The 16,527-nt window shown below is 45.9% G+C and overlaps 1 protein-coding gene across 2 annotated transcripts in view; it reads right to left on the bottom strand.

Moving 5' to 3' along the window:
- Bcar3 (BCAR3, NSP family adaptor protein) overlaps positions 1-16,527 on the bottom strand; it is a 121,032-nt gene that overhangs the window by 15,600 nt on the left and 88,905 nt on the right. For both annotated transcript variants that reach the window (XM_004635715.2, XM_004635716.2), the window contains 4 exons: positions 12,271-12,399; positions 9,630-10,072; positions 6,204-6,307; positions 4,412-5,067 (listed from right to left, as the gene is read on the bottom strand). In XM_004635715.2, the coding sequence (XP_004635772.1) occupies positions 4,412-5,067; positions 6,204-6,307; positions 9,630-10,072; positions 12,271-12,399 (1,332 nt within the window). The remainder of the gene's footprint in view (positions 1-4,411; positions 5,068-6,203; positions 6,308-9,629; positions 10,073-12,270; positions 12,400-16,527) is intronic.

The following is a 16,527-nucleotide window of genomic DNA, read 5'->3' as shown; positions in this document are numbered from 1 at the left end:
CCAGAATGGACAGCAGTTGCTGTCTAACCCAGTATAGAAGTACTCTGGTTTGAAACCAGAGCAGGCAGATCAAGTCAATGGGCAGAGTTGTAGACAGTGTGGTTATTTGTGATCCTCGAAAAAGAACCTCTACATGTGTGCACAGAGAGTTGGGCCATCTTTAGGGGGCTGATGCTCTGGCTACCAGTTTGGACAGTTCAAGAGTGACAGGGCACTGTCCCTTGTGGGGTGCCACCCTCACAGTGATATATACGTATGAGAGTGTGAACAGAAGCTGATCATATAAACTACCATGGTTCAGAACATTAAGCCTGTCTTCTCACTGGGAAATGACTTAGCAGATGCCTTGACCAAGTGTTGCAGTGGTTGACCACCAGCAACAGCATCTGACAAGAAAACTTAATGCTGCATATGAGATTGCTGCTAGGAATAGCGTCTAACCAGGGCCAAGGACCATAGACAGCCTTCCAGGTTAAAGCCCTTGCTCAACATATAGCCCAGGCCTTCAATATTACATGCCAGGCTTTAATGTTGCTAATGGATGAAGCTGTTCAAATGAAAAAAGCGGTTTGCAAAATGACATGGTTCTTGATTTATTAAGTACAGATACTTATGATTTACATATAAATGTTACATTTATATACCTCTGACTTTTGAGGGGGTGGGATGTGAGGAATCACCAAGATTGCTTTAAAGTTCAGTGGCATCTAAGGACACCTGAGGATATGACCCTACTTGTCCAGTGCAGGGGCACAGTGGTTGCTGTTATGTAACCATTATTTAGTATAGGTAAACAGGTTGATTACCACATTATACAAGAATGTAAATATGAGATAACAAGCTGTATAAGAATTATGCAATAGAGATGCAGGTGGCTCCCATTCTGGCTCTCTGCTCTGCTCCATGCTGCCTGCTGTTGTTGATGTCTCACACACATGTGTTCTTTAATGTTGGGGTCTCACCCACAAAATCCCTCTGACCCTTAGGCAGGCCAACAACTGGCCTAGTCAGCAGTTGATTTCTGGACTCTGCTCAATTCTCTGCATCATACCACCTTGGGGGCTGCTGAGGTGGTGCAGGGAAGGCTCGATGAACTTGACCTGCCCATCCTCCCAGTTGCCATGGACCTTCTGAAATGCAATGAGATGGCCAGGCTCTGCTCACTGGCTCTGCTGCCCTAGCACAGAGGACTCAAACCCACGCCTACACACTCATGGGGGTGTTACCCTCACTTGACAGTAAAGTGTTTTGAAAGCAGAAATCTGGTATGTGCCCAGAAGTAGAGACTGAGAAACACTATAGGTAAGACCCACAAGACCCATGAGTTTCCAAACTTGTCTCATACCAACCCCATCTAGTCACCAAACCCTGGTTTAAGGTCCTGTCCAGGGCCCTCGCTCCTGTGCCTTCCCTGCAGAGTGTTTCCCTCTTAGATTGTGGTTCAGATTCCTGTACCATTGTTCTTTCCTACCTTGCCCCTGCCAAAGGCAGGACAGAGAACCTGAGCTGCCTTGGAACACAGTAGGTGTTCAATCAATGCTGAATACTTAACACTAATATATAAAGACTTAATTATCACTCTGGATCAGGCAAAGTGCCCAGAACTTTACAATATCAGTTTTCTCTGAGCACCTAGGTAGAGAGGAAGAGAAAGAGCCATGCAGAGGTGGGCTTCACACTCAGGTACTTCACACTCAGAGGCCAAACTGTTCACTTCCTGGCCTCACTTCTAGGGGAAAAGACACAGAGGTGGGAGGATGTCACCAGACAGGTGAGGTGAAGGTACTACTCATTTTGCAGTGAGGGCCCTGGGAGGAGGGCACTGGACTTTGCCAGGCAGGTAGCCCCGTGGTGCTCAAGCTGATAGCTTTCTGGGCAGCAGTTCCTGGGCTGAGTGCATTGATGGAAAACAGCATGTGAGCTCCAGATGCTGCCCAGTGCCTCCTGTTAACGCAACGGGTAGCCTGGCTGGCTGCCACCACATTTGGGGTGGAGAACAATTTCTCCTCTTAGAGACACTGGTTGTGCCTGGTGTTTCTGGGAAGTGAACAAGGAAATAAAGGTGGAAGGAGGGAAATAGGAGGACTGAATATAGCTCTGCCTCAGGGCTGAGGTGGGCAGAGTTCAGACTGGCTCCTCAGTGTCCAGCAACTCCATGTAGCTCCTCTTTTGGAGTGCTCGAAAGCAGACATAGCAGTGGACCCCACCATGTTTCTCAGTTGAGAACAGACTCAGGCCCTAGTTTTGTGGCTGTCAAAGGCAATGGGAAGGTTCCAGATCTCCAAAGTAGTGAGCAGGCATCTCCCCTCCTCATGCAGTCTCAAGTCCTGAGGCCATGGCATTCATTCTCTCTGGGAGTTGAGCTGTTCTGTCAACCAAGGCCCATGTTTTTACAAGAAGCTTCCTTTGTGGAGAACCCAGCAGGTGTACACCAGACTAGAATCTCACTCCTGGACTGTTGGCTCAGTTGTGCTCTCAGATCCAGGGCCCAGTGGGACTGACACACTGGAATAGAAATACTCAATTCTCCCACCTCCAAACAGGTTGAAAGAGAGGTCAGAATTTAACTCTGCAGATTGCCTGGCCATGTGTGCACCCCTCAAGGACACACAGCCAGTGGAGCCAACAAGCCTTGTTCTTCTACAGCAGCCCTTCCTGGCTTTCCTCCGGGCTTCCCTAGTGGGGCCCCCTCCCCACCCACTCAGCATGGACCACATCCCAGGCTTGGTCAGCCAGCATTACTGGTTACAGAGGGTCCCCTCAAGCCCTGTTTGCAGGGAGGATAAGCACAACCAGGAGCAACCTGTTTCTTATGGTTGTTTGGGGGAACCTTAATTTACTTCAAAATTCCCTGGAGGACTGCTCAGAGACTGGATTTCTAGCCATGATTCCTGACTCAGGAAAGAAAATCCAATTCTTAAATAAGCCCTGACATTTGAAGTTAATTGACTTCCCTGAACTACGAATGAAAAAGAGATTCACATGAAAAAGGGTTTTAAGCCTTACTGTGGCCTCATCTGTCAATCCAGTCACCAGAGATCAGCTGTTTTATACCGAGGTAGACTGAGCCCACCCTACCCCAAGAAACCTGTTGTTGAGAAATACTACTCTGAAGAGACTGCTTTGAGACCAACTAGGCACAAAAGCCCCTGCACCTGAAGGAAATGATTCCTATTAAAAACCATGCTGATATAAACAGCTGTATCTAGTCAGGTAGAATGACAGTTACATCGTTAATGAAGGACTCTGGGTTTAAGTTAGTGTGCGTAGACCAGTTAGTTCCATTTGCATAGCAGTTGAACACCAAGCAGCCAGCATGGTGGTGCACAGCTGTAATCCTAGACATTCAGAAGGCTGATGCGGAGGATCACAAGTCTGCCTAGTGTGTTCAAGGCCTGGGTTCAGTCCCCCAAGTAAACAAAGCAAACTAAATGGTTACTCATCCATTATTTATACACCTTTCTTCACAGAGCAAATAATAATGTAATGCCAAATGATGTCATTGGTGATCACCAGGAAACTTGATTTTATGTGATTTGAACTTTTCCTAAATCAAGCAACTATTATGAAAAATAAAAGTCTGGGTATTTTTTTACTTTTACTTTTTGAGACAGTCTTATTATGTTTCCCAGGTATGTCTCAAGCTCCTGAGTACTAAAACTTAATGTGCATGCCACTGTACCCACTGAAAATCGAAGTAACTTTAACAACGTTTATTTATGGATAAGGGATACAGCTAAACAACAGAGCACTGGGCTAGCTTGTGTAAGGTCCCATGTTCAATGGTCAGTACCACAAAAATCTGTATCTGTTTTTGAGACAAGGTCTCACTATGTAGCTCAGGTTGACCTTTGACTTACTATGTAGCCCTCCCAGGCTGGTCTTGAACTTGTGATTCACCTACCTCATTCTCCTGAGTGCTGGGATTACAGGCCTGTGTCACCATGCCTAGCAAGTTTACTTTTTTTTGGAGATCATTTTAGTACATATATGTATATTATATATAATATATAATGAAATAAAAGTAACTAGGGCTGTACTGCTCCAGAAACTACATTTTCATCTCCTTTTGTTCTCCTCTGCCTCTGCCAGTCCTAATGAGGTTGAGGCCAGGCGAGAATTTTTAACTAAACAGCAAATGGGAGAAGGGTAGATTCAATAACAACTCCTGTCACCAACAAGGGTGGGAGGTCCTGCTCTCCTTTGGTCCAAGGAAAAATTTATAAGCTTCCTGCCCGGGCAAAGGTCGTCTTGATTGTGGGTCCCACCCCCAAAATAAATCTCCACACCCTTGTAATCTTCAGACTTCTCTTAGGAGCAGAACACTTGCCCAGTAGACAGTTAGACCAGAAAGGTTCCCTTGAAAACCTTCCAAAAGCCAGGAACGCTCGGCGACTGGGCTTGCACTTACCTTGCAGTCCGTGCTCAGCATGTGCTGGGCGATGACCTTAGGGTCGTTGTTAATGAACAATTCTTTTGCCCGTTTCAGCATCGCTGTGTCCAAGGGCTTGTTCTCTGCAGGAAGGAGCTTTGACTCAAAGTCATTGGGCCTGAAGGAGGACACAGTTTCTAGGAGGGGCTTCACAAATTTGCACTTGTCCTCCTGCCCCTCACCCATCTGCACTGCCGGCAGTTCCCAAGGTCTAGCTCCGTCGTCCCCATCAAGAATCAAGTAGTTTGTGCCAGAGTGTCGAGGACCCGCTTCCCCGTTCTGTTTGGCTGTTAGCAGTTCTGCATGGCTGCCCTGGGCACGTGAGGGAAGCTTTGCTCCCTGGTCACAGCCTGTGTTGCCAAAGGCTGGGTTTAGTTCACAGTAGTTGGCTTCCGAGTTAAGCCCAGTAGCTGGAGAGGCCGGTGCCTTGAGGGAGGGCACCTTGCAGGGCTTGGGGGGTGGCTTGGGGCACAGCTGGCTATCTGAGCCCCGCAGTGCCTCACCTGCCCTCTTGTCCGAGGAGACCCTGCGAACAACCGCTGGGCTCAGTGTGGGCTCACTGCCCGTCCTGAACACGGGTGAGTTTGGACAGGGGCTTGCATCCATCCGCTGTGACTGAGGGGGCAGCTTACAGCCTATGAGGAGAAGGTCAGAGAAAGCTCAGCTGTGTGGAGAATACAAAACAAACAGAACTAGAATAACAGCTCCTCAGCCCTTGCTCTGTGCCCTGGAGTTTCAATTTTCATCCCTCTAATTCAGTGTGTGGACTTCAAGCCCAGTCCACAGCAGTCTTGAACGAACAACATCCAGCCAGACTGGCCCCACCCCACACTTCTGGGGCAATTCAAAATTCCAGACTGCCTGCTGACAGCCGCAGCGTCATGTTATGGTCTCAGAAGTCAGAACAGTAAAATGTGCTGAGCTTGGACAGCAGTGAATAATGCAGTCTTGCCTGAAAAAAAAAATGTCTTTAGCTACACAACAGCAAGGGCCCTGAGTCACTCTCAAAGCCAGGAAGAGCTAGAGACACGGGAGAGAGAGACACTGAGGTAACCCACACAGAGAGGTTCAAAAACAGGTACCAGGAAATCACTTCGTGGTCCCAGGAACTCACGAAAAGAACAAAAAATAATCCCATATACTACTTACACAACTGCTCATTAGGTTTCCCCATACCCCACACCTTATCATTCCTTCTTTTGGACATGAAGGGAGAAAAGAGGTCTTTGGACAGCTGCTTGTCAGGATCTCTAGGTCCAACCCACTCACTCTCTGCCCAAGGAGAGGATAAGGAGTCATCCCATTTTGTCATGAAGACCATGAGTTGTGGAACGGGCTCAGAATTAGAAAACCTGGCTTCGATCTGTGCACAGTGGCTTGTGCCTGTAGTCCCAGCTACCCAGAAAGCTGAGGAAGGAGGATCATGTGAACCTGGGAGGAGTTTGAGACCAGCCTGGGCAACATGGTGAGACTCCACTAAAACAGAGCAAAACAAGTAAAGCAAAAAACCTGGCTTCAAATTCTAGGCAACTCTGGACAAGGTACTTTACCTCTCTATGCCTCAGTTTCTTCAGAAGCAAAAAAGGGATAATCATTCACCTTGAAGGCTTGAACTTACAAAGCATCCAGCTCAGTACTTTGCAAGCATAAATAGTCTCTCTCATATGGCAGGCACGAGCCTTGGCTAGGTGACTAGAAATAACAGGGCAACTGCCTGAAGGTGTCATAGTCTCATTATCACCCTCCGCACCAAAAACCCCCCAACACATACCAATAGGCAGGTGACTTTCTGACTGATGGGCTTTGAGGGCTGAAGTCCTCCTGTCTTGTGTGTGATCCAGGCAGGCAGGCTGGCTGCCGCTCTTCTCTCTGTTCCTAAAGCCAAAGACAAACGGGGAAGAAATGTCATTAAGTTATAAACCCTTTAGGCAACGTCATGGAAAGTTAAAAAAAAAAAAAAAAAAAGGAAACTGCTGAAGATGGGAGTTGTCTGCATACCCTAAGGGTAAAGGAATGTACACGGAGGAGGGATTACTACTGATGGGGAGATTATTATAAATATGACTGCAGTGTGCCATCCCATGTCCCCAAGGCAGCTAAGTCCTAGGATGCCTCCTCTGAGCTCTTCCATTCTGTGGGACAGAGCAGAGTAAAAGTTTCATGGTACTATGGGGAAAATATGAACTGGAATGTGTACTTTTTAACAGAGCCTAAAATTACTTTCAGACTCTGGGGGAATGACTTGCCTAACTAACATGTGTTTTCTATGGCGCTTCAGTGTCGACTGGAAGGAAGCTGTGGGGCACTTTCTGTCTCACTGAATAGCTCAGCGTTCCCCAGGCAATCTGCTTCTGGCTGTCAGGGGCAGGGGGTAAGGACCAACAGATCTCTTCCTTGTGCTAGAGGAAAGCAAGGTCACCAAGCAGCAACCAGGAGGCTCAGCGGAAAAAACAAAAGGTCACTTTCAAAACACGGACTTTCATTCTGTCCTCTGAATCAAAATGGGGAATTTCTCTAATTTAGCACCAAGCAGTGGAGACTGTTACTAGGAGAAAAAGGTACTGCATCAGCCACACTGGAATGAACATTAACTGGCCACCCATCAGCATAAAACTCTTAAAGCACGGACACTTGAAAGATCTCTCCTACCTTTGCAAACATCAAACAGACAAAAAACCCCAACTCCATTAACAGAAAAAGTCCAGAACCCTTCAGAGATAAGGCAAGTCAACAGGCAAATTCCAAAGGAAACAGCTTCTCAGAAGTGATATTTAAGCAGAGTCCATAGCAATCTGTTGGTCAGACTCCAGGGGCTGACAGAGCTGGGCAGAATGTAACCTGGCTGAGCTCACGCACCTTTGCCTGGGGCATCCGGCCAGCTGCCAGCCAACCAGCGGGCTCAACGTCAAAGCAGGCGGCAGAGGGCCAAAGCTGACGCGGGGAGCTGCTGAAGGGCAGCAGGGCAGGGCGATAGGCCATCTGGGCCACCTTTCATGCTTGGCCAGCCCACCCCCAGCTTTAACTGTGCAGGACCTGCTTCCTGGGTGAGTTAGTCCTGGAGGCTCCACATTCCAAAGGGGGATCTTAGAATGTGGCTGTTATTTGCTCCTTTCATTAAACTCTGTCTTGCTTTCATGTCTTATCTTTAAAAAGAAAATAGTTTTAAAACCAGTATCCGGGGTAGACAGGGAGGCTCCTCCCAGCACCCTTTTGAACAGTTCTGCTGCCAACACCTACTTCTATTTATTTATTTATTTATTTATTTATTTGGAACCAGGGATTGAACTCAGGCCCTTGTGCTTTCCAGGCAAACACTTATTTTACTGAGCCATTTCCCCGGCCCCCCAACACCTACTTCTAAGGGGACTGTAAGAAAGGAGACCCCTTCTATGTTTAAGGGACTCTCAAACCCAACCTTACTGAAAAAGTGAAGATTTCTATGTATCTGTTCTTGTCCCAGAAAAAAAAAAAAAAAAGTTGTAAAGGGGCCGAGGAGATGGGTCAGTAGAATAAGTGCTTCCCTGGCAAGTGCAAGGGCCTGAGTTCAATGCCCGGTTCCAACAACAACAAAAAAAGTTGTTCTTGTCTACTGGCCAGTAAAGGTCCTGAGTTTGATCTTCCTATTCTCTTTCACATAACAATCATTAATTAGGATTACTAGCAGTTACCTAGCAATCACTATATCCCTTCCTAAAGTGCTTTGCATTTCTTAAGCCATTTATATATCATAAGTTCCATCTTTCCAGATCAAGAAAGGGAGGCCCAGAGAAGTCAAGGGACTTGCCTGGGGTTGCACAGCTGTTCATCACGGAGCCAGCATGGGGACCACAGGTCCATAGCCAGATGCTGACTAACATGCCCCAGAGCTTCCCAGTAGCACAGCTATAATTTGTATTAATCAGAGTCCTGTATTTTGCTGTATAGAAATTACAGTTTATATCATTTTCTCCTGGATCTGACAGAAAACCAGCAAATGGAATAGAACATGCTGGTTTATGCAAGAAACTTAGAAGCTGGAAACAGAAGGGCGGCAGCATTTCTGCGTCTGGGGCAGGTCTACATACGGCCTCAGCCCTCCTACTTCCCAGCAGTCAGTCAACATGCACATAAGGCCTGGGCTCCATGGAACACATCCTTGGCTCAGGGCTGTCCTGATACCCTGGTTTTCTACCCACTTCTCTGAATTCTTTTCTCCTCTGTCCCAGAGGTTCAGACTGTAGTCTTGAAATTTCAGCTCTTCTCACTGAGTCAAATACTATTCCCATAGGGAATAATCCTGAATCTGAGTCTTCAGCCCAAATTTATGGATGGACCTAAACCACAGCTGGCCCTCCAGAGGCTCCTTTCCACACCACTGCGACCTTCCATGGACACCCCCACTGCAGCCCAAAGTGACTCGGGTTCTTCTTGTTATTCCCTGTCTTTGTTCTTGTGCTGTGCCCCTTTGCCTGGGCAATCTGCCCCCTGTAATGCCCACTAAGATTCTCTGAGCTTTTAGGCTGCCAAATCCTTCTCCCTCCACCAACATCCACCAGCCTGGACTCTCCTCCCCTCAGTTCCTGCACCATTTATTTTTTCCTTCAGTACTGAAGTATGAACCCAGGGCCTTCACACTGAGCTATATCTTTAGCTCTTTTTCTTTTCAGAGACAGGGTTCCCCTAAGTCGTTAAACTATCCAGGTTGGGCTGCAACATTTGATTTTCCTGCCTCAGCCTCACAGAGTGTTGTGATGGCACCATGCCTGGATACTATTTACTTCTGATGCAGCTCAGCTGAGACCTCATCAGTCACTGCTTGTGACAGCTCTGTCACAATGTGCATTCTAACTACCACCTATTTATTTATTTTGTATCAAGTACAGGGTTTACAGGGTCTCACTATACAGATTGGACTCACAGCTGTGATTCTCCTGTTTTCAGGCTCCCAAGAGCTGGGATTACAGGCGCGTGCCACCACGCTCAGTCTCAATCGCCCTCTCAGTGTGCCTCGGGGGTGAGGCCCACAAGGCATGCTGGGGATCAACCCCTGGTCTCTGTCTGCTTAAGCAGAGACTTTAATCTGCTAAGCTATCTGGCCAGCTTAGCAGATCTGGCCTATAACTAACCACTTTTTATTGCTCGGCGTCATCTGCCTTATTAACCTGGGCTCCCTTCAACATCCCTTGTGCCCTCTCACCTTGAGAAGGCCCTGACCCACCTGAGGAGGTTTCCCCTGGGCAAACTCTGCTCCCGGGCCTGGACACTGCCCACGGTGAGGCTCAGCCTCTTGGCTGCATCCAGCCTTCCCTCTGCAGGGCTACCCGCCTGTGCCCTGCCAGGAGAGGTGCCATAGCGCTCCTCCAGGCACCGGAGGGGCACCATCCTATTTATCGGCTGGAAGATGATGGCACCGCTCTGCTGGGAGATGGGCCGGCGGTTGCCCACGTAGCAGCGCACCAGCCCCGGGATGGAGTCGAAGCTCTCCCTCTCAAACTGGTACTGCACGCGACTGTAGGCCTCGCTGAGCCGCAGAACCGTGCGGTGGATCTTGAAGTGCTGAGCAAGGTTCTTCCACTGACAGGTCAGGACAAAATTTCCAGGGCTGGATAGAGAGTCTCGAACCAGGAAGTCACCATCTCGCTGCACGAGATTTTCTGACACCTGTGGACAAAAGATGAGTGAAGAAGATTAGGAATGGCACACTTGGTCTTTTAGGAGCTTTTGGAGAAACAGAAGGCAGTGTTACATGGTTTTACTTCCTTAGTCAGCTGTTAGTTTCTCCATTGTCAAACTGGAGAGCTATTTACTGATCCTTTTCTTTGTGCCTGGAACAAAACCAAGTTGGGGTCCTTCAACTCATAATGTTATCGTGAAGAACGTATCTTCGCATGTGGAACATAAGCAAAGCACAAGTACAGTGCCTGGAACACAGTGGATACTCAAAAATAGTTAACGATAATGCTGCTGTTGCTGCTTACAGCAAATGAAATGCTATGTAGCCTGGTTTTTCTGTAGCCCAACAGCGTGGTTCTGTTTCAGTTGAGGGACTAGACATAATTAACTGGACATAATCCTTGTGGCTCAGTTCCAGCATCTATAACATGGAGATAATATTACTACCTATAGGGTTGTTTATAAAGATTCAAAGGGATAAAGTGTTGGCTTATAACTATTACTACTCTTTTTAAAAAATTTTATTTATTTATTTGATATAGGGTCTTGCTATGTGGTTTGAACTCCTAGTGATTCTCCTGTTTCATCTTCCCCCAGCACTGGGATTACAGGCATGCTCCACCACGCCTGGTTTTGGGGCAGTTACAGACCAGCATAGCATGCTGTACTGGGGCTCGAACTCAGATCCTTGGGCTTACCAGGCAGGTGCTTAGACTGCCGAGCTATCTCCCAAGGCTCTACTATTCTTGTTATAGTGTTCAGTTATCTAGTCTGGCATGATATATCACTGAAAATTTATACTCATGGCAAATGGCAAATGAATTTTATGATCACAATGTAGAGAACGGTTGTGGCAGCAGTTACTGGTTTAACAAGCTGAAAATTTTGCTGGTAGATTCCAACATTCAATTAATGGTATATTTCTGTTAGCTGAGGGTAGTATACTACCATGGTTTCCTTAAAATTATATCTTTGCTTAAAAAATATGTTCTCACAAAAATTCCATCCTTTGGAATTGAGCCTGTGGAAATAATTATAGGTACGAATATAGTAGCTAGCTTAAAAGATTTTGGTCAGAGTGGTAGGAACACTCTTATGCGTCTAATAAATTGTGATGTGTGTATACAATGGATGAACACACAACATACTCTGATGCAGCAGAGGGGCACATAGTCTGGTGCTTTATAGCAAATGAAAATTCTCAGGACATAGAATTAAGTGAAGAAAGTGGGCTGCAGGATGAATATGCAGAACCATCTCCTGCTTCACTGGAAAGCACCGGAAGCACAGATATCGAAGGATTCATAATGGTTATCTTTAAGAGGATTATAGAAGAGAATTTAATTTTCTTCTTTTTGTTATCTATATTTTCTCCAATCAATATTAAGGTTAAAAAAACAAGGTTCAAATAACAATTGCTTCTTTGATAGTGGCGAGAACCCTGCTACACCAAAACCAAAAATTATTACATGATACCCTTCCCTTCTACCCCAGCTACTCATTTCCTTCGGTTAATGACTGGCCAGATCAGATTTATGACGAAAACCTAAGGGAATGCGTATACCTCAGTTCTGCACATTTAGTGTATTTTTCAATTTTTATATTATTAAATGAAAACATGATTCATGGTAATCATTCAAGTGACAATCACACAAAGTATCTTCTAAGCCATATATCTTATACAAGCCACTGGTGTAATTCCTTTTTCTCCATCTCAGAGTTTTCGTAGGATTTGGTAAGGAAGGGATGGAGAGACTGAATAATTGCCAGCTCCAGTAGGATAGAGGTGGCCTTGTCAGTCTGTGCCACCTGCCCTATTACCTTAAAGAGGAGGCAGGTTCCCAGTGGCAGGGGCTGTTGTAGCAACTGGCCCAGAGCTCTGTTACATGAACTGCAACCCACCCGTGAGCTTCCTCAGGTTACTGGCTCTGTGGCTATGGCCTCCTGCACAATGTGTCTGCACACCTCAGGACGCTGGAGTGTCCTGCTTCCGCCTACAGGGCATTCTGGGTTCCTGACATTCATTCTTACCAAGGTGTCCTCAGAGTGGACCTAAGTTACTTTATAGTGTTGACTTTTGGCTGCTCAGGGGCTCAATCCTGTGTGACCTTGGGACAGGGCCCTACAGGACCATCTACCAGACATGGCCAAAGGACGGCTGAGGTGCTGTGTAGGGAATCAGATACCTGTCGGGGGATGCGACCGTGGTACCAGGCATGGCTGCGCAGGTCCTCGCTGCTCAGCAGCAACTCTTCCTCCAGCTCCTTCTTCAGTCTTTCAGGGGTCCTGTCCATGATGTGCCTCTCCTTGGAGAACTGCAACACAGAGTCCACAGTGACGTCAGCAGGCCCTCCGGGCTAGGCATGCCAGCTGGAGACAAACAACACAGAGTCCACAGCGACCTCAGCTGGCCCTCTGGGCCAGGCATGCCAGCCAGAGACAAGCAAGCCAAGTATGCTCGTGGTCATGCCCAGGTAGCAACAACTGCATCAAGGTGACAGGTGGCTGGAACTTGCTGTTCCCAGCTGAGGGCACATGATAGTGTTTTCACCTGTACAGGGGCTATTGTAAGAAAGTCTATTCAAGCAACAGTGAGCTGGGTAGGGGGATCAGAGAGAGAGAGCTGCAGGGGACAGTGAGGTACAGCTAAGCTAGGGCAGCTCTTCATTCTCTTCCTGAATTGCTTAACAGGGAGCTGGGAAGGCCCACAGTTTTTTTTTCTTTTTCTTTTTCTTTTTAATTAAATTTTATGTATTTGGTACAGGGTCTCACAATGAAGCTTGGACTCAGTGATCCTCCTGTTTTCAGCCTCCCCAGCACAGGGACTAAAGGTGTGCGCCATCACGCCTGGACTCGGTGGCCTGCTCAGCACACCCTGGGGATGGGGCTGGTGCAGCATGTGGTGCCAGGGCTCGAACCTGGTGCCTGCACTTACGTAAGCAGACGCTTAGTGTGCTGAGCCCTCTTGCTGGCCCGGGACCACAGTTTCTGATAGGGTGCCCTTAGTCAGTGGCTCTGGGCAGTGAGGCCTGAAGTGTAGGCCCTGGAGCTAGTAAGCATGGCCCTGAATTCCTTGCTTCAGGAAAACTCAAATTGGAGAATTAGAACTTGTGAAGCACTTAGAGCAACTTTGTTTCTTGAATCAATAATAGAAGTCTCAAATTATATGTTATATAACTTTAACTTTTCTAATCCACTATTTTACTTTCTTGACTGACTGAAAATAGAAACTTAAAACAGAACACTGAGGCTTTGCTGCAGATGGGCTGAGGGTGCTGCACAGCAGCTGTGCTCAGGGCACAGGGTGGGTGCCCCTGCCACCTGGGTCCTTTAGCACCATGTCCACTGCAGTGTGTGGCCTGAACTTGAACATGCATCTGCTTCCCAGTGAAATCAGTCTTGAACCATTTCCTGCAGGTCACCTGAAAAGGAAGAGGCCCTATCCCTGTGTTTTCCCATGATTCCCTGCTTGTCCTACAAATAACCACTGGAGCCACAAACTGCTCCTCATCATACTTCTTTGTATCTCTCTCAGGAGACAACCCCAAGTCCCTTTTCTGCCAAGAAATGTAAAACAGACCTGGGACATTTGCTGTCTAGTCTTTCCGTGTGTAAGACCTCAAAGGGACCCTGGCTCATTCAGGCAGGGTCTCCACCTCCCTACCTGTTTCCTTTTCCTGCCTCCTCTTCCCAGCCCTCCTTCTGTGGGCAGACAGTAGAGAGGGTCCAATGAATGGAATTTGTGTCAAAGAGATATCGATGTTGTTTCAGGCTGCGCACAGTGGTGTTTGACACTGTCTGTACCTGTCATTAATGATGTACAGCTGAAGACTTGAGCACACAAGGCAGGTTGTCAAATGAATGCCATTTATAGCCTGCCTTGCCTCCCACTGAGCTGTATTTCCCTAAGTACAGAAGCCGTCTACCTTTCCCCCACGCCCTCGACCAGCACTTGAACACAGCTAGCACTTGGCAGTCACTGCAGGAACAGATCCCACAGTGAGGAGCTGCTATGGCTTTCCTCAGGTTATCTGAAGCCCTCTTTGGGAAGCTTCATATGGGCATGCTGCCATTCAGCTGAAGCACAACCTTCCTCAGTCTTTCTTTCACAGGAAAATATGTCTGGTCAGGGAAGAGTAACCTGTGAGGTTGGGATTTCGGAGGTGACAGTTGATGGCTGGAATCTCAATGCCTCTATGGAACCCAAGGAGGAAGACATTGCCTAGAAGTGGCAGTGCAGAAGGCTCAAAGTGCAGAAGGCTCAAAGTAGCTGTTGTTCATATTTATATGATTTATTGTGATAGCAATATTGATGGGAAGCATCATGTAAATGAATTCTCTTGCATATTAACACAAACTAGGCACTCTTAATATAACATCTTGAATTTAAATAGCCACTTTTTGTCCTTTACATATGATTCTATATATGTAAGCTGGGTCCCGATAACCGAGGGGCCAACCCAGGCCTTCTGTATGGTCTGTCTTCCTATGATTTCGGATGTTCCCAGCAAAGTCGTCATACTACACCCTCCCTCATGTAGTGAGCTGAGCTACATGGTAGGCAGTCTGTATGTCCTTTGCTGAAGTCCCATGTGTCACACCCTGGGGTCACTTCTCCTACTCAGAGCTCTGAAAATGTGGAGATCTAAAAGTACTAGACATCTTGCATAATCCTTCAATCCTGAAGAATTAATCCGGAAGTATAATTTTTCATACCCAATAGTGGCTCTCCTGCTTATCTTTGCAGTCTTCTTCCCTTTGCCCCAATATACAGAATCTTCGTTTCTCTGTGCTTCTTTCTCAGCACTACCTAGGTCTGTGCATCCTTTTTACAAAAGCATTTTAATGGAAGATAGATAAAAGTGGTGGCATACTCCTGTAATCTCAGCACTCAGGAGGCTGAGGCAGGGGGATTGCTGTGAGCTCGAGACTGGGCTACAAAGTGAGTTGGAGGCTAGCGTGACTGCTTAGTGAGGCTCTGTCTCAACAAGAAAAAACAAAACAACCCCCCACCACAAAGCTCCAATAAAGAGGAAGCGGGAAGAGGTTCCGATGGTTCCCCAAACTATCCATTCTGCTGTTTCAAAAATATTTTAATATATATGCTAATTTGTTTCATTTGTACTACTAGTTTCTCTTGGTTCATTGAAAAGAAAGTTTTGTGCTAATGTCTGTTTGTTTCTTCTTTGTAATAATCATTTTTGTAGATGTTTTGTACTGAGTAATTTGAAGATAACAATGCACAATATATTAACTATTATTTTCATAATTTTGCTATGAAATTTTGTCTTACTGTTTCATATAAAAGCATTTTACATTGCTGGCCATTAGAGAAATGCAAATGAAAATAACACTGAGATACCATCTGACTCCATAAAGAAAGGTTATCAGCAAGAAATCAAATAACAAATGCTAGTGAGGCTGCAGGGGACAAGGAGCCCTTTGACATTGCTGGCGGGTATTTAAGTCAGTACAACCACTATGGAGGTTAGTATGGAGATTCCTCAAAAAGCAGTAAAGAGAAATACATGGCAGCCAGCTATTTCCTTTCTGGGAATCTTCCCCAAAGAATTAAAATCATCATTTTAATGATACATACATATCTATGCTTATAGCAGCACAATTTATAATAGGTAAGTCCTTGAGATAGCCTACATAACCATTAACAGCTGAGTGAATAATGAACATGTTGTATTTATATGCAGTGGAGTATTGCTCTGTTATAAACAAGGATAAATCTGAGTTATTTGTAGGTAAATTGATGCAGCCTGAGGCCATAATGTTAAGCAAAAAACCTGACATACAAATTGAAATATCACATGGTTACTCTTTCATGAAAAGCTAAAAGTGTAAAGAGCAAAATAAAAGGTAATAGAAGGTAGGGAGATCTTTTTCAAATGGGAAAGGGAATGAGAAATGGAGAAGAGAAGGAAGAAAAGGAAAAGAGATTAAAAGAAGAGAAAAAAATAAAACAACTTTTTAAATGGGTAGCAAACAAACAAAAGTTGGAGGAACAGTGAAGATGGAAGGATAAGGGCACAAAAAAAAAAAAAAAGAATTAAGAATGTGTCATGTATATGTACATACTCCCCACAATAAATATAATCATTGTGTACCGAAAACACATACTGACAAAAATATTTTTAAAGCATTTTATCATAGGACGTGGTGCTACACACTTATAATTCCAACATTCCAGGAGGCTGAAGCAGGAGAATCACAAGTTTGGGCTTAGCTGTGACAATGTGAGGTCTGAAAGTGGGGGGTGGGGGTGGTTCAGGGTCAAGGGCTTGGGTTTAGTCCCTTAAAAATATTTTGTATTCAATAGGTTTTCATTCCAGGTTTTGAGATCATACTGTTTTACATTTGTTACCAAAAATTTAAAACCAGCTAGCTCCTTTGTTACTTTTTTTTTTTTTTTTTTTTTTTTTTTTTTTTTTTTT

Source organism: Octodon degus, unplaced genomic scaffold (genome assembly GCF_000260255.1).
Source record: "Octodon degus isolate 3935 unplaced genomic scaffold, OctDeg1.0 scaffold00074, whole genome shotgun sequence".
Lineage (NCBI taxonomy): Eukaryota > Metazoa > Chordata > Mammalia > Rodentia > Octodontidae > Octodon > Octodon degus.
Note: the sequence above shows the minus strand (reverse complement) of the source record. Positions and strands in the feature narration are given on the sequence as shown.